A 24,303-nucleotide genomic window follows, 5' to 3' on the forward strand; every position below is an offset into this window, starting at 1 on the left:
TACGCCCCGGTACGCGCATCCCGGTGCCTGCCAGAAGCAGCAGCCACCATACCGGAATGGTGCTTTGGATGGCCCACCCACCTGCCCTCATTCCTTACCTGTATTTGAAGGAAATGGACCATCTGCACATGCACACATAGTGTATGGCGCCTGCGCAGCTGGAGCATCGCAGGCGGTGGGTTTGCATGCATGCACAGTGTGCATGCCCATGGTGCACGTGTGGCTCCCGTTGCAGCGTACCTGTTGCAACAGGAGCCGAAACCCACCACTGCTTGCACCGTTTGAGTCATGGTGGTGCACTGGTTAGAGGGCAGTACTGCAGGCTACTTCTGCTGACTGCCAACTGCCAGCAATTTGACAGTTTGATTCTCACCAGCTCAAGGTTGACTCAGCCGTCCATCCTTCCGAGGTTGGTAAAATGAGGACCCAAATTGTTGGAGGCAATATGCTGACTCTATAAACTACTCAGAGAGGGCTGTGAAGCACTGTAAAGCAGTATACAAGTCTAACTGCTGTTGCTAGTGCTATTGCTATTTGGTATTGGTGGCAGGGTCCATTTTGTTCACCTGGCTCATTTCTCTGGACATGGTCTTCACTGTTGCAAAAGGACCAGAAGCAGTCCTAGATGACTCCGCATTTGCAGCACTCACTTCTGAAGGAGTTGATGATGATTGGTTCTTTTAGTCCCTCTTTTCAGATGACCAGCCTGCCTTGTGGGATTTGTGAGGCTGTAATTAAGATAATAGCCCTATTTTGCTGATTTCCTTCTGGTGTGCCCTCTGCAGACCCTGGGGCTCACCTCTCTGGCCAGTGGTGATGAATCAAAAATCTGCAACTGGATCAGGAACATAATCACTTCTGAACTTCCGTGCTGGTTTAGGATCTTCATCTTTCTTACATTAGCAGGAATGCCCTATATAGCTGGGGACACTGCAATAGTTCTCCCTCCTTTTTCCTCTGAGTTGTTGTATCTAGTACTTCTGCTGGCCTGTACTTTGATTCCATGATCTCTGCTGGAGACTACATCTCCCATAACCCACTGCAGTATCCTCCTCCTGTTTAGAGTTTCATGGACCAGGCTCCAGCCACAGGGCAACAGATAATTTGGGGCATCTCTAGAAGAAAGAATTTTTGCATATTCTCAACTCCAATATGGTATTGGGTTTTCCTTATAATAATCAGGCTTTTATTTATTATATGATACATCAAAGACCCTTACATTTGGATCCTTAAGAGACTTTAATGTTTTGCAGTATTGAAATGCATTAATTGATTCATCACAGAAATTCTGAAGATCAGTTAGATCCTTAGATTTAAATAGATATTCTGATTAAGACATAGCTTTTTAAATAATATATAATCCATTCAGTATTTTATTTTAAGCTTCGCCACAACCTTTAAAGGCGTAATCTTTAAAATGACTGTTTAAGATTTGAAAATCAAGAACTTTTCATAAATCAGTGGCTGAAAATGCTGTATTCTCAAACCAGTCAAAATATAGATCTTAGGACACCACAAAATGAAGAGTGCATATCTTCTAATACTTGCTTCATGGTCATTTTTATTAAATTGTCTTGTGTAAAGGTTACATAGGATTTTTAGGCAAAGTATCAGCATGTTGACAATTTTAAGTTATCTTCTGCAATGTAGGCTTCCTATCCTCAAATGATAGTTGGAGGACTTTAAAAAATGCATTGCCTTTGCTACATGAGTTATCCTTCTGTCCATTGTGGCCAACATTCATTTCCCAAAAGCCCACAGATAGATTTTAAACTATAATTATACACACATACACACACACACAAGCAAATATATAGCCATAAATCTTCCCTGCAAAGGAAAATGAAAATCCATGTTTGCCCTGATGGATGACTGTTAGATCTAGATTTGATTAAAATTTTAACATTTTAATTATAGAAAATTGAAGTCTTATTGGAAAGAGATAATTTTAAAGATGAATAGAAGAGCCAAACTAATTCAATGGACAGGCTATCTAGTAGCCTATGGATATTCAAAAGCCTATGGATGTTAGAAGAACAGAGGGAATGAAAATACAGTATAAATATATCTGAAATAATTACAGGGAGTCCTCAACTTACAGTTATTTAACGGCCATTCACATTTATGACGGTGCTGAAAAAAGTGACTTATGAACAGGCTTCACACTTAACAAAAATTGCAGGGCTCCACAGTCACCTGATTGCAATCTGGTTGCTTGGCAACTGGCATTTCTTTACAATGGAACACTTGTCCTTGGCTCAGGAGATTGCCATTTTTCCAGATGATTTCTGACAAGGAAAATCAGTGGCTGAAGCCACTCAATGACCACAGTGATTTGCTTAATGACCAAAAAGGCAAAAAAGGTTGTAAAATTAGGCAGTCATGTGATGATTCACTTAATGTCTGCATCATCATTTAGCAGTTTCGATTGTGGCCCTAAGTTGAGAACTACCTGTATTGCAGCCAAAATCACAAAATAAAGTAGTTGAAACAACTGTTTCCCTTCACAATGATCACCATCAATGTTTTGAACAATGTTCGGATTATCCTTCATAATAGTGTGTGTGTGTGTGTGTCTGTGTCTGTGTCTGTATACATATATTCATACAAACACACCCACACACCAGTGGTGGGTTTCAATTTTTTTTAAACAACGGTTTGCTCATGAGCATGCGCTCATGCACGCGATGCTTTTGTGCGGAAGCATCCGGGCAGGTGGGCAGAGCCACCCGCCACCACCACTACCACTTTGCCAGATCTGGGCTGAACCAGGAGCAAACCCGCGTCTGACACACACCACAAAAACAAAACAAAATCTTTTTTTTTCTATACAATATGGTATAAATTGAAGGAGCCAATCATTTCACATTATTGATGGTAATATAAGTGTGTAGCTTTTCTCAGATATACAAACACTCTGATGCACTCATATATGATTTTGGATTTATGGAATAAGAAACATTTATCATGTGTTGGAGAGGGAGAAATCTCTGGAATTGATTGCAGTTTCCTGCCTCTAATCCTCCCAAAAAATTCAAACCATGCTCAAATAAAAATACAGACTTGCAAAGGATACTGTTTGAAGCTTGTCCTGTTTCTCTCTTGATGAAAACAAATGGCCTTGTAAACTGGTTTCTGGAAAGATTAATTGGATACTTAAATGTCAATTAAGGTAGCATAGCTATGGATGGAAGCACCCACAATAAAATATTTAGCAGGACACTAGTTAAGCATCAAACAAGTAACTTGTTTTTAACATTTAAAGAAAAACTGGAGTTTCAGCTATTCTGATTAAAATATATAAACAGATATTGAGTGATTGAGTGAGTGACTGATTAAAAGTCAATTAGCTTAGGGAGTATGATATTTAGGGTGATATGGAGATACTATGTCCAAGGTACAGATTATCTGTTATATATCTCACTTTCTCAGAATGGGGAACAAGAGAGCTTCCTCCCTTTGGTGAAGGACGGTTGGTATTTAGGAATGTTTAAGTGAAATTTTTTTGTACCTGTTGTAAACCTTTCCCGACTCTCCCATGTATATGTATTTTTCTGTTAGTTTCTCTTTTTTAAAAAAAGTAAATGTTTGGGCCCCACCTGCTCTACTTTGATATCAACAGACATACTGTAGGCATACCCTCTACTCCTTCAAAGCCAGGGATAATGTAAGCGACTAAGTCACAAAAGACTAGCAGACATATGGGAATTAGAAGAGATTTCAGTATGACTGACATTCAGGGATAGACAACCTGATGTCCTCTGAATGTTAGACTTATCATTTTTGGGGTTATGCTGACTAAGGCTGAAGGAAACGTAAGATGAAAACATTAAATTGTCCCACCCTGCAAACTCCTTAGTTTTCAAGTAAGATTCAAGGTGGAATTGCAGAAAAACTAAGACTTCTCATAACTGTTGTAACAATAACCCTAGAAATATTTCATTTTAACACATAGCTCTGACCTAAATTTTTGTAGAAATTGCTGTCTGTTTCTGTAAGTTACTATTGGCTATTTAATTTGGTGTTCCTTCCTTCTGTCATGTTTGTACTGATTACAAGGTATCATATTTAGACACAAATTAAAGAAAGTGTCAGCATTCCAAATAGCATCCAAAGGTGAATTAGAGTCCAAGGCAAAGTATTGCTCAAAGTTCCAATTTATTAAGAGAGCCATGTTGGCACATCTGGGAAAACCCGAATCTGAAAGCTTCCCGGTTTTCCCCATCCAGTTGAAAGTTCAAGATCTTGCCCCCACACCCACAAGTCCATCACATGGTCCAATCTCTCACTGCCATGCTGGCAGTCCTACCCATCCAATTCTGGTCAGGCGCAGAGGTGCAGAGACAAAGGATGGCCTTGGCTTTCTAGAAAGAATTTTGTTATGGCTACATAGTATGTAACTCCTTACAATCCCCCCTCCCATTTTCTCACAATATAAAATGCATAGTAGAATAATAGAAAGTGTGGCAGGCCAAAGATCCAAAAGAAAAGCCTGACAGAAAGAAGAGAAATGAACTATAATTCACCATAAATTTCAGTTTTATGAATATGGAAATGCTGAAAGTTTGGCCATCATCTTGAAATTATATAAAATAATACATTTAATGGATGCATATCATGACTTAGGAAAGAGTTTAAATTAGGTGATTTGGAAAGCCTAATAGTATCCCCAAGCATTAAAGCGGCCACAATCTTTGGAAGCATCATAAAATTATTTCAAAGTCCAGTTGTCACTCTCAAGAATTCCAGTGAAGTGAAACAGCACAGCAGAAAAAGACATGTACATAGTGCCAAGGGTGTTTCAAATCAGCTGAGCAGACCTTTCAAAGGGCAGAGTTTCTTAAATGCTTTGCACTTCTTTTGAATGTTTGACTCATCCCTATCATTGTAGTAACCATTCCATCTATTGTATAATTTTCAAGGTATATATGCCATAGGTGTTACTAGAAAAAGAACCAATTTGTTTCACTTGAAAACTTGCAGCTATATCAATTAAAAAAAATATTTCTATCTGCAGGTACTTAGAGTTGTTCGACTTATCAAGATTTCTCCTGCCCTGGAAGATTTTGTGTACAAGATTTTTGGACCTGGAAAAAAGCTTGGGAGTTTAGTTGTATTTACTGCCAGTCTATTAATTGTAATGTCAGCCATCAGTTTGCAAATGTTCTGTTTCGTGGAAGAACTGGACAGATTTACCACATTTCCAAGAGTAAGTTAAAAATTCCATTGCAACCAATCAAATTATGGCTGTTTAGAAATGGCTTTATACTACAATCTTATCAATGCCAGTTCCTTGGCTTCTGTAAGAATACATTTTGTTGCAAGATCACGCTGCCTGAATTGTTAGTTTCAACAGTAACCCTCCACTATCACGCAAAAAGAGCAGCATCAGAACACTATAGATTATGGCACTATCTATTTTTAATTAGAACAGAAAGATAGGCAAAATATATCATTCCTACAAATCTGAATAAAGGAAAGTTTCTTTTCCAATTTAAAAACTAATATATCGGTATAATTGAACCTGAAAATGCAAGTTTGCCCTTTTGTTGCTCTGAGAAAATTATCACTTCTAGACTGAAAAGTACAATTGTTTTCAACAAATTCTCCATCTTTATTAAACTAAAATCAATGTACATGTCAAATTACTAGGTAAATATGGATAGAAGGAAAGGTCTTATGTAAAGAAACTTCCAAATAAAAATTTCAAAATAATTAACTGCAGAAAAAATGCAGAATTTTTTCCCTAAAGATATAAACCAAGTGAATACAATTTTGTCATTGAAGAATTGTCCCTAATCTTGATATATAGATTGGGAAATTCTTTAGACTTTTAAATCACATTTGAGGGGTGGAGTAACTGTTTATATTTTATTTTATTATTTTATTTTATTCAAAAGATTAAGAACCAAAATCCAAAAGAAAAGAATTGAATAGAAACAGAACAAAATTAAATAAAAACATTGAAAAAAATGTGAATTTAAAAAACACAAAAGACAAAAACATATATTATCTCCCCTAGTTGAGCACTGAAAAATCTATTGCAAGAATAGCTTCTCCCCTTGCAAAACAAGTCCAGAATTTATAAGCTTGTGCATCTCTTTGCAACCCAATTGACCTGTCATACATTACATATGTGAAAGGTAAAATAAACTTTTGAGGCTTTTGAGGCTAACATTGTAGGTCACAAACGCCTACTGATTAGATTTGCCTACTTACTTTAAGTCCCTTACTTTTTAATGTCTCTTTTAGCTTGGAAAATTGTCACATGGGAATTTATTTCCTTACTTCTATTTCAGCAGAAGATTAGCAAATGTCCTGGAGTATAGCTTTTGTTTGTTTTTTTTAATCTAATTCACACCTTCCCTGTTTGCAGAATAAGGATTACATTTAAACCATCTAATGAATAGAAAATTAACATAATAACAATGAGATGTGGCAGAACTTTGCTTTTTTTCCCAGCAGGATACTAAAAACAAAATATGAAATGATAATTTAGAAATGATATGTCCCATCATTACTTTAAAATGGTGGTGTTTTGTTAATATCCTCCAGGTTAGCTCGTTATTCTAATGCCAATACTATGCTTTCTGCCTTTCCCTACTTTTCCAAAAAGCTGCTGGGAATTCTTTTATGATTGGTTTTTAATGCAGCCATTTATTTTAATTTTAAAAAAACCACTTTTGTTATATGTACAGTTAAAGAGAAATGTATGTATTTTAAAAGAAATCTAGAGCTAGATTCTAGGTGAATGAAAAAGAGGAATCCTGCCGATTTATGTTCCATAAATGTGAGAATAGAACTCAGGTTTACATTGAAAATCGTTTTCCAGATTTTTCTGGCTGGGGAATTCAGCAAGTTGAAGTCCACACATCTTAAAATTACCCAGGTTGAGAAACACAGCAATGCAAAGATAGAAAATTGCCACCTAGAGTCTTCTGGAATGGGTAGCCATATTAAATCAAATAATAAAAGTTCCTATGGGACTTTGACATATCAGAACAATGGCAGCAGAAGACTTTGCATATCTAAACACTCATTATGGACAAATGTTTTGGGTTCCTGGGTGAAAGGGAAGAGGAAGACAAGCATTTTAGCTGGGCACAGTACCATTCCCCTCTAAGTAAAAGCAAACTTAAAATGGTCGGCCTGTTCTGACATGGAATCTTTTGCTCTAGATGCCAAAAGACTTAGCAGAAAGAACAATTGATTATCACATCCATTAATGTTGCTGAAGTACAATGTAGGAACATTATATGTTTTTAAGAGAAAAAGAGAAAAGGCAGACCACTTTTATTTCCTAATGCCTCTAAATTCCATGCTTTCACATGGCATCTTGACAAACACGACATAAATAGAAGCTTATGGTTGCCATGGCTACCATCTACAGCATTCTCTAGTTCATTTTTCTCAGATTGCAAGATCTGTTATATTTTGTTTTCCGGTGAATGTTTCAGGCTTTTAAGATCCAATTTTGTGATGAGTAGTATTACTTCTTTTCCTTTTTTCCTTGTTTTTTAATTGTTGAAATTATGGTTTAACTAAAAATGTGGAACATGCCTTGCATTTTTAAACTGTCTTAGAAACTTAGTATTTTTGTGCATTGTGCTTTTTGTGTTGGGGAAGAATTTTTTATGAGGCATAGTTACTTCAAAAAATAGAGATTAATATTCTGATTAATATCACACTCAAAGATGTTAAGCCTCCTCTAAAATGGGGGGAACCTAAAAAAATGAGATTTCTTTTCCCAGAAGCATTTTGTTTTAGAAAACGAAAGTAATGTATTTTAAAAGAGCTATTTTTAATAGCCTTGCTTTAAATATGAGATGGTTAAAATATGAAGTAAAGGTGTGAAATATATACCAAACATACAAATAGACCACAGAGACCAAGAATGTCAGGAAATCCATGAAAATTATAAAATGTTATTAAAAAATGCAGGATCCAGGACTGAAACTTCCGATAGTGCTTTAGATTCAAAAAATGAGACTGATTAGACTGGTCTACAAATTTTGAGAAATAATTGACCTTTGAGATAAAATGTGTTAATTTTACATATTTTGATTAGATGAATTAGAAAACAGGTGATAACGGTGCTGGTTTGCTAAACTTTTCAAGATATTTCACAATAAAGATGTATACACAGATAAATATATTTGCCTACAAAGGAGGGAGGTGTCTAATGATCATGATGCCTCATAGCTTCTTGACAAAGTACAGTAGAACAATGAAAATGGTACCACATGAAAGCCTGTAAATTTATCTTCACTTTGAGAACAGCAAGGCAGATGACTATGAAAAACAGGTGGGAAATTTGTTTAGATCCTATAAAGCATTTTGTGCAAACATGTCACTAAAAATTCACTTCTTACAATCACATTTAGACTATTTCCCTTTGAACTGTTGGGCAGTGAGTGATGAGCATGGGGAGAGAAGATAACAAGGGAAATGGAGTCCGTCCATGCTTGCTGATTACTGCTGGAAACTCCCCAGGGATGATCCTATTGCCGTTCAGAAGAGAAAAGCCAAAAAACATAGTTTAGATATCGAATAAAGATAGAACCTTGTCATTTAATCTGATATTAGAACTTGTCAGTTTTTCATGCGAGAAGCATAAAAATGTTACATGAAAAACCAATAAATGAATGGAAAGTTATGTTATTGGTATCAATAGAAAGATAAATTTATAGCGATTCATGTTGCACCATTCTCATTGCTATATCACATTTTACAGAAACGTTATGGAGCATAATCGCACATCCCCTCTGTAATTTTGAATTATTTTGATGCAGTTTACCTGAAGCTGTATTTTGCAAATTGGAGGCAATTAATTCTCTTAGTGACACAGTTGTGGTAAAATTAACCTTCTTTTTCCTCATAGACCAGTGTAATGTTTAATGTGATGGGAATGTATTCTTTTTCTTCCCCCTTTTTTCTTCCCTGTATACTAATGCTTTCTGAATCTGTTCGATGTGATCAAAGAGGAATGTCAAAAAATCAAGATGGCAGTCACAACCATATAATCAAACCCCTAGCCCTTTTGTGCACGCATTACAAGAAACAACTTAATTGATAACATAGCTGTTGCCATTATCCTGACTTTTTTGACCCCATTCTTCAGACAGTGAGTCCAAAGACTGAGGAAATCTGAAGATACCAGGCCATGAGATGTGCTGTTGTAGCTTTTACATGATCTGATATTTGACAAGTCATACATTGCAGCTAAAAGTGAAAAAGTCGCTGCTGAATCACCATGATGAGTAGCATTAACTAAACTTAAAAATAATTAGAATAAATCTGAAACGTTCTTCACACACATATACAGTACACACACAATTTAATTTTTTTTAAAAAACCCTCTATTTGTATAAATCTCCGAGTCTCATTTTCACAGCTGTTAGTTGTTCTGACAGCAAGATAGCTACATTTCTGATTCTTTTTAGCATAACTGGTGGGAAGTATATCTTTCAACTAAAAATATCTTGCTCTGAAAGAAAGATTGCTACTTTCCAAAGTTAAAATCACTGTATACAGCCATATTATCTTAAAACTAATGTTTTTCCAATGCAGAGGTTGTCACTTACAGGAAACATCTTGGGACACTGTTAGAATGAATCATATTATAAATGGTGGTTTTGATTTTCTTAGACAAAAAGATGATACTTTTTTTTAAAAGTTCAAAAATAAAAGCAGCTAATACCAGAACCAAATAGTTACTACCAAGAAATAATGTAAACAATATTTGTCTTCTTTTCTCTGTTTTACTATGTGATATATTCATATCTGTAGAAGAGTTTAGACTAATATATGTTGGTTTGACCATGAATCACATTATGATCTGCATTCAAATGCTGATGCAGAGTTGAGTTCAGACTTAGTGTATAACATCTGAATTGAGGTTTTATGATCATTTGGATATAGTACCTGTGACATATTAGAAGCTATAAATCTCAGAATAGAAACTGGAGAACTTTTTCCCTATCTGAGAAATAGTGCATGGAACCTGGTGGTGAAAATATAGTCTGCTAGCTATAGATACCTTTAGGAATGGCACTAAACTGTGCTTTTACAACTGTACTTCTGAAATTCAGTGGTGCTCCTTGGATTTTACAAAGGTTTATTGCTATGATGTGGTTTGGATTAAAAAACATGGTAAAGATATGATGTTTTGGAAGATATTAGGAACTCCTGCTAATAAACAAAAGCATGCGGTTTCTACCAATAATAGCATCAGAGCAGTGTATCTTATCATTAACCAGATTGTCCTTACAATCAAAAGCCTGGTGCTATTAAGGAGCTTACAGTATTTGCTTATTTCAATAAAGGATATCTAACTGGCTTGTTTGTTTATGTTTTGATTTAGGCTTTCATGTCAATGTTTCAAATTCTGACACAGGAAGGATGGGTGGATGTCATGGATCAGACTCTCAATGCTGTGGGTCACATGTGGGCACCAGTTGTTGCTATTTACTTTATTTTATATCATCTTTTTGCTACTCTGGTAAGTTGCATGCACCATATGCATATATCAATTTTTAATAGTTCATGCTGACTCGTGAGTGCAAAACTAGCTCATGTGGTGTAACATTGTCAGTAGACCTCCCAGAACACTAAATATGTTAAGTAGGTTGCATGTTAAGTAGATGGACATGCAGGGCAGCAACAATTCAAAGGAAGAATGGCTCTTTTTTCTGTTCCTCTACTGATTGGTTCTCCCATTCAATTGCTTCTGGGCATTTTAAGTTTACTTTTACAGAAGAAAAGTGGTCAGGGAGAAAGCTGTCAGGAACAAGAGGAACTTCCTTTTGATTGATACTTGCTTTTCTCTATTTCTTGAATATTATACCAATTGCAGAGTGGAAGTCAGTATTTCCCAAGATAACTTCTAACTTTGCCTTGTTTTGCCTTCCTGCAATTCTTGGGCATTGCCAGAATCCTTCTTCCTTGTCTGCTTAGAGATAACTCGGCTGTTGAGTTAGGGTCTGGTCATTACTTTTAATTTTATTATGTGAATGTTTTGCATTTGAATACTATTCAATAGGATTGTTTTCATTTATTACTGTCACTTTGAATAAAGATTGCCACTTAGATCCCAAGAATGGATACCCATTGAGGCAAATATCCATGCAGAATTGTTTGGCAGAGACAACTTACCTTTTCAACTCATGGATTTTCATTTGTTTATAAGTGCAACTATGGAGAGGTGGTATTTTACCCACCCCGGCTGTATGGCATCCCATTTAGGCCCTTTTTAAGTAAAAGCACATGTACGGAAGGCTGAGCACATGCACGGAGGTGGCACGTGCACTCACATTTGAGAACCAATAGGGAAGGTAAGTGAATACCACCTCTGCAACTCTCTTAATTCTTGGAAAGAATCTGGAGTTCAGATCTGTAACATGTGGTGATCTGTGTTTACAAAAAATACAAGGTGTTTTTTAAACAAGATCATGCTTCTTCTTTAACCTAATAGAATATGTATTAACATCCTGAATCACAGCAAAACAGGGATCATAATGAAGCAAGGACATATATTTATTAAGCAAAGCTTGCTATAGTTTCATTGCCTTGCAATCTTCCCATAGCTGTAATTAAACAGAAAGCTAATAAAAGACTTGGGGCTGATAATTAGAAGTTAGTACAGGGCTTCCCTATTTTATGATGTCCGAATAAGCACATGAAAAATGTCATGGTCTGGCATACTAACATAAGAGCAAACCAACAATTAATTTCATATATAGACAGAACACAATGAAGGGATGCAATTTTAGCAGACTATCATTGCTTTATGCTTCTGGGATGTGGAACAGGTGCTTTTTATAAGAAAGTAAGTGTCCAATACAGTGGAACATATGTGAAAACAATCTCATTAAATAGACGAAACATAAGGACTGATGGTGTTATGTGGTGCAAATTTGGCAATTACAACAACGGCTTCTATTCAAGCAACTATCCAATTCATTAAGGGAAGGATTATTCAGTTTTGACCTAATGTATAGTTATTTGTGATCTAGGCAGAAATTGAGTTTTCTAGAGTTTATAGTCTCCTCTATCTTTGAGACACATACTCTTCTAAGGAGTACAGATTTTCCTGCATCCCTTTACAACATACATGCAATCCCAGGATGTTCTGATTCATACATTAATGTCAGTGCATATCAGGGCTGGGTTCGTGCCAGTTCTAACCTCTTCTATAGAAGAGGTTCCACAAATCTACAGTGCCATTTAGAACTGGTTCCAGCTCCCTCCCCCTGCCCATCTGCACATCATCAAGATAAAGAGCGAGTGGGGGAATTCTGGGAGTTGAAGTCCACAAGTCTTAAAGCTGTCAAATTTGAACACCCCTGGGGGGGGTTTCTAAAGGGTTAGGGGTGCAAGGGTCTTGTAACTTGACAGCTTTAAGACTTGTGTGCTTCAAATGCCAGAGTTTCTGAGCCAACATTTTGGCTGCTAAGCAAGAGCATTGTTAAGTGAGTGTCACCACATTTTACAAGTTGGCCACACCCACCCAGTCACATAGTTGGCAAGCCACTCCCACCCAGACACATGGCTGGCAAGCCACTCCCACCCAGTCACATGGCTGGCAAGCCACTCCCACAAAGCAGGCCACACCTACAGAAGAGGTTCTAAAAATTTTGAAACCCACCACTGGTGCATATACATATATGCATGCATACTTTAATAATACCACTATTCTAAGGTTGTTGGCGTATACATGTGTGCATGCATATTTTTAATAATACCACTATTCAAAGGGGATCAGAGGGAACAAATGCTGAAAACTACCTTAATGCAAGCATCAACCCATTTACATGTACATCATGACATCACAAGTACATATGAAAGAGACAGAACTTGCATCAGGATGGCCTGACAATGTTATTATCCTTTTAACAAAAGCACCTGTCATGATTAATAGTTATTTAGGAGTCCTATAAAACTTCAGTAACCATAACAAAAAAAAAGCTCTAGGAAATAGTGACAGGGAACACAAGCAATAAAACAGCAGGAAAACATTGCAGCAAATGATAACTTTCAGAACTCAGAACGAGAAGGCGGGTAAAGTTCAAAAGTGCTAATTGTATGCACTTGGAAACAGATTTTGTAGAGAGCTGAGAGAAATGAATAGTTTTCACAGCAGGAGCTAAGATGGAAGTTACATTTGAAAAGCAAAAACTGTGTTAGGAGTGAAGTCTATTATTAAAACTCAAAAGGGGATGGTGAAGTTAAATAATAAACTAAGGTTTAACTGTTCTTTTGTGATAATGCTCTAGACTTGTTTTTGACATTCAGTAAAAATCTTCCTTCTATGCCTGTGGTTCTCAGCCATAGAAATGGGAAACAATCACCATAAACTACACGGTATTTTGCACCCAAGGCACAATTCTTTGATCAAATCTTGGAACAGCTTTTCATTAGGCTTTTAGCTGGAGCAGTGGCTGAACAAGGGGTTGAACTATTATTGAGCAACATATGTGCATGTACTTAGGTACTATATGTTCTACATGTTGTTGTTGTTGTTGTTGTTATTATTATTATTATTAATTTATTAGTTTTGTATGCCACCCACTCTCGGAAGACTCAGGGCAGCTTACAATAAAAAGGGAGGGGGAATATAAAAAATAATAGAACAATTTAAAATTACAGCAACATTCATAACTTAAAGTGGGGCTGAATAATTCAACAGCCCCAGGCCTGCCAGAACAGCCAAGTCATTGTTGCTTTACGGAAGGCCGGAAGGGTAGTAAGGGTCTGGATCTCAACGTTCCAGAGGGCCAGAGCTGCAACAGAGAAGGCCCTCCCCTGGGGAGTCGCCAGCCGACATTGGCCGGCAGATGGAATCCGGAGGAGGCCTAGTGTGTGTGATCTAATCGGTCTTTGGGAGGTAATTGGCAGGAGGCGGTCTCTCAGGTAGCCAGGTCCGATGCTATGTAAGGCTTTAAAAGTAACGACTAGCACCTTGAAGCGTGTCCGGAGACCAATGGGCAGCCAGTGCAGCTCGTGGAGGATAGGTGTAATGTGGGTATACCTAGGTGCACCCACAATCGCTCGCGCGGCTGCATTCTGGACTAACTGGAGTCTTCTAACACTCTTCAAGGGCAGCCCCAAGTAGAGCGTGTTACAGTAATCCAGTCAATATACATAAGCAATCCATAAAATCTCTATCCAGAAATCCAAATAGTCTATAACTATATCTCTCTTCTATTTTGGACTTTTTCTTCATATTTACTTCACTAAAAGGATGTTAATTTATTTTAAAAATATTAAGTATTCAGTTCTGGGTTTGTTTGATTTTTTGTTTGTTTGTTTTTTTGTAGATTCTGCTGAGCTTGTTCGTTGCTGTTATTCTAGACAACCTGGAACTTGATGAAGATTTAAAGAAACTTAAACAAGTAAGGTTGTTCATGTTGAATGCTATTTATACCAAAGCTGTACTATGATACATTCACTTTTCTCTTGAAAACGTAGATGCCATCTTCAGAAAGTAAGGTAAGAGCTGTGTATAATGTACTAAAACTGGATATGCCTAAATATTAAAGATCAATTGAAGAGGCAGGAGAAGGATATCCTATGATTATATTTGTTGAGCATTCAAGAACTCATTTTCAGTAGTGTTTAGCACAATACTGTATCGTATTTATCAAAATAATTACTTGAGAATCCAGGTGAGACTATTATCTCACATTTCCTGCGAACATTAAGCATGGTGCAGATGGAAAGGTAGACTATGGACCTGCCTGAGCATATTGCAAATACTGGTGCGCCTTCCTCCCCCTCCCTTCTTGGCCCTCCCTCATCATCAGGATGATCTAACTGCCAATCAACACTGGGCAGCAAGGGAGAAAGAAGATAAGATGGCTGCCTGGGAGCTCTGCAGCTACAGGATGCATGAGGAATTGCTTGAGCAGAGTCAAAGCCCAGGGATAAAAATAAAACCAATATTCTATTCAATTTAACCTTTATTGTCAATGCACAACATGTGTACAATGAGATTGACTAAGCTTCCCTTCGTGCACACACCCCCAACATAAATACATATCAATAACTTACAGTGAAAGAAAGAAAATCCCTAACCCAATAAATCATACTGACAACACACAATCCTCTATACATTTATGTGTATAACATATATTGCACGAATATGAACATGTTGCACCGGCCCTGCAAGTCTATCATACTACATACTTATGATGTTACATCGCATTCAGTAGTCTGACAGCCCACAGATCAAAATTAAAGAGAGGCAGCCCTCAGTTCCTACAGCAGTTTTCTGAAGAATAAGGGAAATAAATTAGGGTTTCAACCCAGCAAATCACACTAAAATATAGTGTATTACAAAAAAAAATATCTTCACATCTATGCTTTGGCTTTATCTTGTCCCTGACAATTATGATCCCAGAATAACATATATTTTTTATGTTATGCCTAACATGTTTATAGTGAGATAGATATGAGACTGGAGTTTTTAGTCATTCCATCCTCAAACATTTTATATCAGACATTAAACAGAGTTGAGCCTTTTTAGAAATTAAATGGTAAGAATAAATCTGAAGTTTGCATGTTTTTCCTTTTGACTGGCCCCAATTCCCACTGCATATTTAAATCCTAGGATCAATCAAATGGTACTTTATTTCATAGTGTGGGTTTTCATAGCTGGTCTTTATTGGTGAAATAACTTTCAGGTAACACCACATGAAAAAGCAAACAGTATGCAGGGGTGGGTTTCGACCGGTTCGCACCGGTCCCTGCGATCCGGTTGGTCGCCAAACCCGAAAGTAAGTAACTTCCGGGAACGGCGAAGCCCTCCCCCTGCGCCCGCACGCGCCCGCACACCCGCACCCGCACCCGCTCCTTACCCAGTTTTTTTGAATTTTGCGCTTTCCACGCATGCGCAGAATGCCTGCGCGATCCTCCAGGAGCAGCTGGAGCATCGCGCAGATGCTAGTACGCACGTGCACACCACGTGCGTGCGCACACCGCGTGCGTGCGCACGCCGCCGGCCTCATTCCAACCGATCCGGTTGGAACGGGGCGAGAAACCCACCCCTGACAGTATGGCTAGAGAAATGTCAGTGGTTATTCATTGTTTCACACAGTATTAATTCAGTGCTTTCGGAAGATTCACGATCTTCAAAGTGGATTATAACATCATGATGCAAGTTCATCTTTTCATGATGTCACAATGTATGTTTCAAGATTTGCCCGCTTTATCCATCCCTCTCCTGAAGACACCTATGTCAAAGTCATTACCCACATTTTATATCTGGTTCACATTCTTTTTTGAAAGATCTGTCCTCTTACACAACCTCTCTCTTCCTATTAGTATTATATATGGATGACTCAAATACAACTTTTGCAATTTATATGCTGCAGTACCTATAATCATGTGTAATGACTTCATCATCATTTAAACATTGTTTTTCTCTATATATATTAGCTAATTTTAGTCAATGTTTTTTTTTTCAAAATAATTTTGTTCAACTTTTTATAACAGTGGCCACAGATTTGACATACAATAATCTTATATTTCCCAGTATGGTCGTCTTTTAAGCTTTTCCATGTTTTATAGTTATCATTTTCTACACACACACACGCACGCGCACGCACGCACGCACACACAAACACACACACACACATTGCTTAGTGATTCTGTCTAATACCCTGCCAATTTGTAAAATTACACCCAACACTCCTTCCACTGTACATGGTTCAGAATAAAGGGAAATGGATCATAGTCACAGCTTCTGGTATAAGAATACATTATTGGCTTGTATAAATTCCCCAATGATGCCACTTGACATTATTTGTTAAAGTATTCTAGATACTAGAGTTAGGTAACAGTTGAGCTGAAGTTTGGACTTTAAAAACATCCAAAGTCCATTATAAAGGAGTCTAGCATCACTTCTAGTGGGGGGCAGTTCTATTATGGTTTTCTATTGCACTTTCTTTCTCTGTGGATGAATTTAAATATAGCCAATACAATTTAAGTCTCAGCCTTGTTCAAAAATTAGCTAATCACAAATAAGTGCCACCTTTGGAATTTATATTTTTCTTTATTTAGTTAATTAGTTGAATATGTACAACAAGTATAAACATGGATATGAACAGAGAAATGGGGACAGTAGGACAGGGACAGTAGGCAGGCTGGTGCACTTATGTACACCCCCTTTATGGACCTCTTAGGAATGGGGTGAGGTCCACGGTGGAAAATTTAAGGTTGAAGCTGTGAGGGTTAGAGGATATAACAATGGAGTCAAGTGGAGTATTCCAGGCGCTGACCACTCTGTTGCTGAAGTTGTATTTTCTGCAATCAAGTTTGGAGCTGTTTACCTTGAGTTTGTATCGATTGTTTGCCTGTGTATTATTGAGGTTGAAGCTGAAGTAGTCATTCAGGACACATTATAGCATTATAGCAGATATTTTTTTTAAAAAACATTTTTTTATTTTTTGAACAAACACAAACGGACAGAACAAAAAACAAAAAATGATTATATTTAATAACAAAACTTTTAAACCTCCTCTCATAGTCTCCATTTGTAATTTATATAAAATTTGCATTTATATAAAAATGCAATATCATCATTAATCATTTATTTGACTAAAACTATTATCACTTCATTTTATACATAATACTCTAAATTGAACTAAGTTTAACTTAATTTTTATTATACACTTTCATTACATCAACCTGTATCTTTCTAGTAATAGTGCAGCCTTATGTCTTTTGCCATTTATAGCATTAGTATTCTGATTACTTTCTGGTAAGTCTTGTATGGACTTCTCTTCGCAAGTTGTTGTTCATTTCGTATCTCATGAAAACTCGAAACCCTCCATCTACTCCTTCCATCAGCTTGTCTCTGGTTATCACTGGTGCTTCTGTCAAGATTTCTCTCCTTACCTCCATCAATTTTTCTCTCTTTTCTTCTTCTATACTTTGAAATCTGGGGTAGAGTTTCAGTCCATCTTTCTCCCCTTTCCACATCTGCTCTTGCCTTTTCCAACCACGCTCAGTTTGTTGTCAGTATCCACAATTTTCTTATCTCTTTGCTCATTTTTTTCTTCAATTTTTAGGACTCTGTCCTCCACTTTCTTCATTTGATAAACATCCTCAATTTTTCCATCAAATTTTTCTGTTTTGTGTTCTATATTCTCCAATCTCTTCTCAATTTTCTCTGTTACTACTAATAATTTGAATTTCAAACATAATTATTTGCAATGTTGAAGTTTCTTTTTCCTGTTGCGCCATTCTTCCAATTTGTAAACACTGCCACTATAGCATTCAAGGCTTTTTATTAAATTTCAAGCAAGTTCATTATAATCTTTCAAGTCAAGGTTTTGTCTTCCCTCCAATCCAGCTGGTGATAGAACTCCTGAAGAACACCTGTTTAAACAATCTGTGCTCTTCCTACTATCACTCTCAGTAAACAAACTGAGAAAACTTGAAAACTTGTCAAATGATCAAAGAGAAAAAAGAAAAACAATGTTTCCAAGCCTCCAGCCTCTAAGTGGCAGTGTTACTTCTTTTCCCTCTGTTGTTACATCCCTCTATATATTCCTTTTTATATCTTCTTTATGTTCCAAATTTAAAGAAAAAAATTCTTAAATGGAGAAAAAAACAATCCAATCAAGCATTATAAAAAAATCCATAGGCATAAAAAAGAAGAAAAAGTAGAAGAAAAACTAATCCATTCAGTTTAAAAAGTAGGGAACATTTGCAAAAATAACCATCCATAAAAAGAAAAATTAAAAAAGATAACAGACTAAGTTTAATGTAGCAATTTTAATTTAGCTTTGATTTTGGGGGGGGTAGTCTCTTTTCTAATAGTAAAATTTCCTCACCAATTTGACACGCTTTCTCTTTCCGCTTTCTTTCCATTCCAGAGCTGTCCCAACTTCAGCAGCTTCAATGGCTGCATTTCTGCTGTCAGAAATAAGAGCTTCTCCTGGATCAATCAGGGACTTTGTCGTGTCCCTGAGATCAGCAGGACGTACTCTTCTTTATCACCATCTCTGCGGGACGGTTTAGGTCCAAATGGACCGTCCAGCGGCAGAAATATTGACTGCAGTCTTGGAGCTCCAAGATAGCACGTCATGTCGCCGCGACATCAACTCCTCCTCCCCTCATTATAGCAGATAATTTTGTGTACTACGCTTAGGTCAGATCATAGGCAGTGCAGTTCCAGGTTGTCCAAGCCCAAAATTTCAAGTGGCGTAAGGGATTCTATTGTTAGAAAATACTGTTAGCATAGAATGTGTCAGTTTCCCTTGGCTTGATTCCTATGTGCAAACAGGGATGTGTCCTTTATGTATTTAGGGTCTGATTGTCAGTTAATAATAAAAGTAGACTTTTAGCCTACTGCAGTTATGCAGAAGCTTTCCCGTATAAACAAATAGGCCACAGCTATGTCATGACAGAGAGGTTTCAATAAGCAGCACTCTCTCTGAGCAAGGAAATAAAGTGACAGGAAAGGTTATCTCCTTGGTGGCTGCTGGGCATGTGTGTGTGAGAGAGATACGGTTTTCTTGAAGGAGATGCCAAATATTTTTGAGTGAATGAGGAATGGGTGCAATAAAGAATATACCATCCTCATAGTTTTTCAAGTTTTATTAGCAGATGTGACATAGGTAGATTTTATGGTCTTTTTATGGTCTCCTTCTGTTAACAAATACTGAAGAGAGACTCATTTTTCCCTCTTTCTCAAGCCTTCCAGAATTTAGGGAGCATGCCACTTTGGATTCCATAATATTTCTTTGTTATATGATTTTGTATTATTTTACTGGAAGGAGGTGCAGTGGCTCAGTGTCTAAGACATTGAGCTTGTCGATCGGAAAGGTTGGCATTTTGGCAGTTCGAATCCTTTATCCTTAGATTAATCAAACTTATTTCAATAATCAAATTAGATTAATTAGATTTTCAGAAAAAAATATTTAATTAATCAAATTAGATTAATCAGATTTTCAGAAAAGTCGGCAGTTTAGTGGTTCAAATCCCTAGTGCTGCGTAACAGAGTGAGCTCCCGTTACTTGTCCCAGCTTCTGCCAACCTAACAGTTTGAAAGCACATAAAAAATGCAAGTAGAAAAATAAGGACCACTTTGGTGGGAAGGTAACAGCATTCTGTGTCCCTTCGGCATTTAGTTATGCTGGCCATATGACCATAGAAAGGTCTTCAGACAGCGCTGGCTCTTCGTCTTTGAAACGGAGATGAGCACTGCCCCTTAGAGTAGGGAACGACTAGCACATATGTGTGAGGGAAACCTTTACCTTATGGTTTCCTTCTCTGAACAAATACTGAAAAGACTCCCTTTTTTTCCTTTCTCAGACCTTCCAGAATTTAGGGACCATGTCACATTGAATTCCATAATATTTCTTTGTAATATGATTTTGTATTATTTTATTGGAAGTCAGTCCTATTGGGATGAATAACACTTACTGTGTGTAAAGACACTGCCAGAATGTGAAATCACGGAAGCAACTTAAATGATTCAGAAAATAATTGAGTGTGTGGTAAGTGTATCTCCTTGCAGAAGTCTCATCCCTCCACTATCTCCAGGGATGAAAGGAAAAGGGTTTTAGATAATAGTTATTTAGTGAATAGCTAACTTCAGTGGCAAATCTGAGATTATAGGATACTTTGCTGTTGTTTTTTTCCCAGCAAAAAAATAAAAGCACCCAGCATCATCCTAATGGTTTTTAGAACATTATAGTTTTCATTCTCGTGGAGCAGAATTCTTAATGTATTTCTTTGGGGAATCTTTTCTTGCTTATGAATAGAAAAACAAACAATTTTATGAAGTACGGTTTATCACTTAAGGGTGCTGAACTAAACCATATCCTGACGTAAACCTTCAGAAATTAAATTCAAATGCATACTTCAAAGTGAAGTGCATGGTTTGGTAAAGGATAAATTCCAAATTAAATTAGTTTAATCATTTGTGATGTTGTAAATAGTATACCGGCAATACTGTCAATTTGTAAAAACCCATTTACAAATTTCACAAATTTCAATCTAGTACCTATTTCAGTATTAACAAAATTCATTTAATTCTCATCTATACATAAAAGTGATCAGCATGAAAAGTAGATTATTGTTTCTTTGTTTTAAAAAAAAAATATTGCTATATGTGGCACATTGGTTAGAGTGCAGTGGTTAGAGTGCAGTACTGCAGCCTACTTGAGCTGACTGCTAGCTGCAGTTTGGCAGTTAAATCTCACTGACTCAAGGTTGACTCAGCCTTCCATCCTTCTGAGGTGGGTAAAATGGGGACCTAGATTGTTGGGGGCAATATGCTGACTCTGTAAACCACTTAGAGAGGGCTGTAAAATCACTATAAAGCGGTATATAAGTTTAAGGGCTATTGCTATTGCCATTAAGCTGGTTAGTGTTTCTGATGGCATTGCAAGAAAAGAAAAGAAAAGAAAAAAGCTGTAATATCTTTAGGTAAAAGTGTTACCGCATTCAGCTCAGTTTTTTTTTTTAACTAGTGAAAGAACATGCTATTTTTATAAATACTGCTAGACACTACTGCTGCCACTGGATTTTTTTTACTTGATTGTCTACAATTTAAATGAATATTCTCCAGGAGTTCATAGCTTTGGGGATTTTTTTCCCCTTGAATATTTCCTTGTGAACTCCTAGATCTTTCATGTATTAAAATAGTTCTGAAATGAAAACCAATCCAATACTTTTAGTAAAAATAATTACATTGAAATGGAAACAAAGAAGCTATTTTCTAAAGCATCTGAAGGCAGGACAAGAAGCCATGAATGGGAACAAATCAAGCAGAGGAGCAACCTAGAACTAAGGGGAAATTTCCTGGCAGTTAGAACAATTAACCACTGGAATGACTTGGCTACAGAAGTTGCATCTGCGCCATCACTGGAGATTTTAAAGAAGAGATTGAACAGCCATTTAGTTGAAGTGGTATAGCATCTCTTGCTTGGGTGGGAGGCTGGACTGGAGGATCAATTCCATTATTCTAATTTCTTATTCTTTCTGTGATCATGTGTATCCATCCTATTAAGCCCAAGAAAGTCCAGAATGGTATAGGATCTCCTGCCACGGGCAGGGGTTTGGACTAAAAGATCTCCAATATCCTTCCAACCCTATTATTCTACATCTATGTTCCAAGTTCTTATTGTAGAACTTTCTTGCTTAGGCAATAACCAGGAATAACTGGATAAAGCAGGCATCTTGTTCTCCATTTTTATTCTTTATTCATTGTCTATTTTCTACAAAAACTTTCTAATGCTAACAGCCTTTCTTTTTTCTATTGAAATATCTTAGTGCTTCAAAGCATGAATGTCACTTTCGTTACACAATAGCCAAGCTCAAGTATTGGAACAAATAGTATGCAATGTGCCGAATGTATTTGGTGTTTCCAGTTATCATAAAGAGTTTTAAAACTTTCCAAGCCTTAGCAAGACTCTTTTATCTCAAATTAATGAATTTTGTGAGTATATATTTATATTTGCATGACAATATCAGATGACTGATATTGTTTTGGCTCATTCAGTCACTTCTGATTTTTTGTTAATAAATGTAAATACTTTGCAAGGTTTGCCTTCCATAATAGCTTCATTGTGTACTTGTAAGTCCATACTTGTGTCAGTGGTGTGATTCAAAAAATTTTACTACTGGTTCTGTGGGCATGGCTTGGTGGCCATGGTGTGCCTTAGTGGGTGTGGCAGGGGAAAGATACTATAAAATCCAGGGGAAGGTTACTGCAAAATCCCCATTCCCTCCCGATCAGCTGGGACTCGGGAGGCAGAGAATAGATGTGGGCGGTGCTAGTGATAGGTGGTATTAACCGGTTATCTGAACTACTCAAAATTTCCGCTACCAGTTCTTCAGAAGTGGTCAGAAGCTGCTGAATACTTGTGTGTTCCAGGATAATATCTAGTCACTTGTCTTTGATCAGCTTCTTTTTCTCTTACCTTCAGGACAAAAAAAAAATTAAATGTGTTGGCTGTTTTCCAATGTCTCTTGTCATTGCGTTGTTCAATGTCTTTTATCACTGTGCATCCAAAATATTTACATGCTGGTTGTATTATTAATGCTTGAGCAGCCTGATTTTACTTCAAATTGTATGAATTGTTTGTTCTTCTTGTCATTCAAGATATTGTAGGAGGAGAAGCATATTAGCATATGGTGGTAGACTAAAGTTGAGTCTGGTAATAGCTTTTCAAATACATAAACAGGCATAAGCTTTGAGAAAGTCTGAAGAGGACTGGTTATATAGGACTGGTTATATAGAGGCCAGTTATGAAAACACACCTATATAAAGTTTATAAACTTAATTAATTCAAAAGATTCTAAAATACTTCTAATTTTTTTGCTGTTTAGTATTCTCAAAAATTCTTTCCAGTAGCACAATTCAAGGCGATAGTTTTTAATTCAGTCTTTCTGATGGTCGAGCTTTCCCAGTTTATATATTACAATGCCATCCTTTGAAAATACTTATTTAATTGGCAGGTTGATATCTCTGCATTTTTTTATTTTGTATAGATCTTTGGTAGTCTTAGTCTCACCTATCAGGTGTCTTTTTGAGGGGTCCTTGGTGCTCTTTGAGCTTGCTTGTTTTCTTGCAAATGTTTCATTACCCTAACTACCATGTTTCCCTGAAAATAAGACAGGGTCTTATTTTCTTTTGACCCACAAAATATGGCTTGGGCCTTATTATCAGGGGAGGGCTTATTGTTTTGGGGTTGCTGGGTGAGCAGGCTCCCAAAGAGCCGGGCACAGCCTCAGGGATGAACAGCTGTGTCACGCTGTTGCAGCAGTGCAACACAGCAGCCATGAAGCAACCACACTCATGAGCAGCCAACCGGCAAACCACCTTTCCACCTGGGCACAGTGCCATTCACTGACCTAGGGGTATTGCCAAGCCGTGTGAGCCCCTGTTCGCCGCCGCCTGGCTCCCGCGGCTTGGCGCCTTCAAAATGCCAGTGAATTGTGCTGGGCACAGTTGGAGAGGGGGGTTGCGTGAGTGATTGTTCTGCTCCTGCTCGCGCGACTCCCAGTTGTGGACCAGTTGTCAGCAGACCATACTCCCAGAGCGTACAACCATAGAGTGTATGCCCAGAGTGGCCACTGCCAGGAGACTCGGTTTGGAAGCCGCCAAAAAAGGCCAGGCTGGGATGGTGGCGGCGGCAGGTGGAGGAAGCAGCGGAGGTGCTCTGGCTCTACAGGGAGAGCTGGGCCAGGGCATCGTGAGGCTGGGAGGCACGCTAGCAGGAGTGGAACAGCCATTCACGCAACCCCTCCTCTCCAGCTGTGCAGAGCGCCATTCACTGGCATTTC

The 24,303-nt window shown here is 37.5% G+C and overlaps 1 protein-coding gene across 2 annotated transcripts in view; it reads left to right on the top strand.

Moving 5' to 3' along the window:
• NALCN (sodium leak channel, non-selective) overlaps positions 1-24,303 on the top strand; it is a 237,133-nt gene that overhangs the window by 154,327 nt on the left and 58,503 nt on the right. For both annotated transcript variants that reach the window (XM_087726865.1, XM_087726866.1), the window contains 3 exons: positions 5,018-5,209; positions 10,364-10,501; positions 14,319-14,393. In XM_087726865.1, coding sequence (XP_087582991.1) covers positions 5,018-5,209; positions 10,364-10,501; positions 14,319-14,393 — 405 coding nt within the window. The remainder of the gene's footprint in view (positions 1-5,017; positions 5,210-10,363; positions 10,502-14,318; positions 14,394-24,303) is intronic.

The sequence above is a fragment of the Thamnophis sirtalis genome, unplaced genomic scaffold (genome assembly GCF_051295495.1).
Source record: "Thamnophis sirtalis isolate CommonGarterSnake01/CBP01778 unplaced genomic scaffold, rThaSir2_p1.2 scaffold_12, whole genome shotgun sequence".
NCBI classification, from domain to species: domain Eukaryota; kingdom Metazoa; phylum Chordata; class Lepidosauria; order Squamata; family Natricidae; genus Thamnophis; species Thamnophis sirtalis.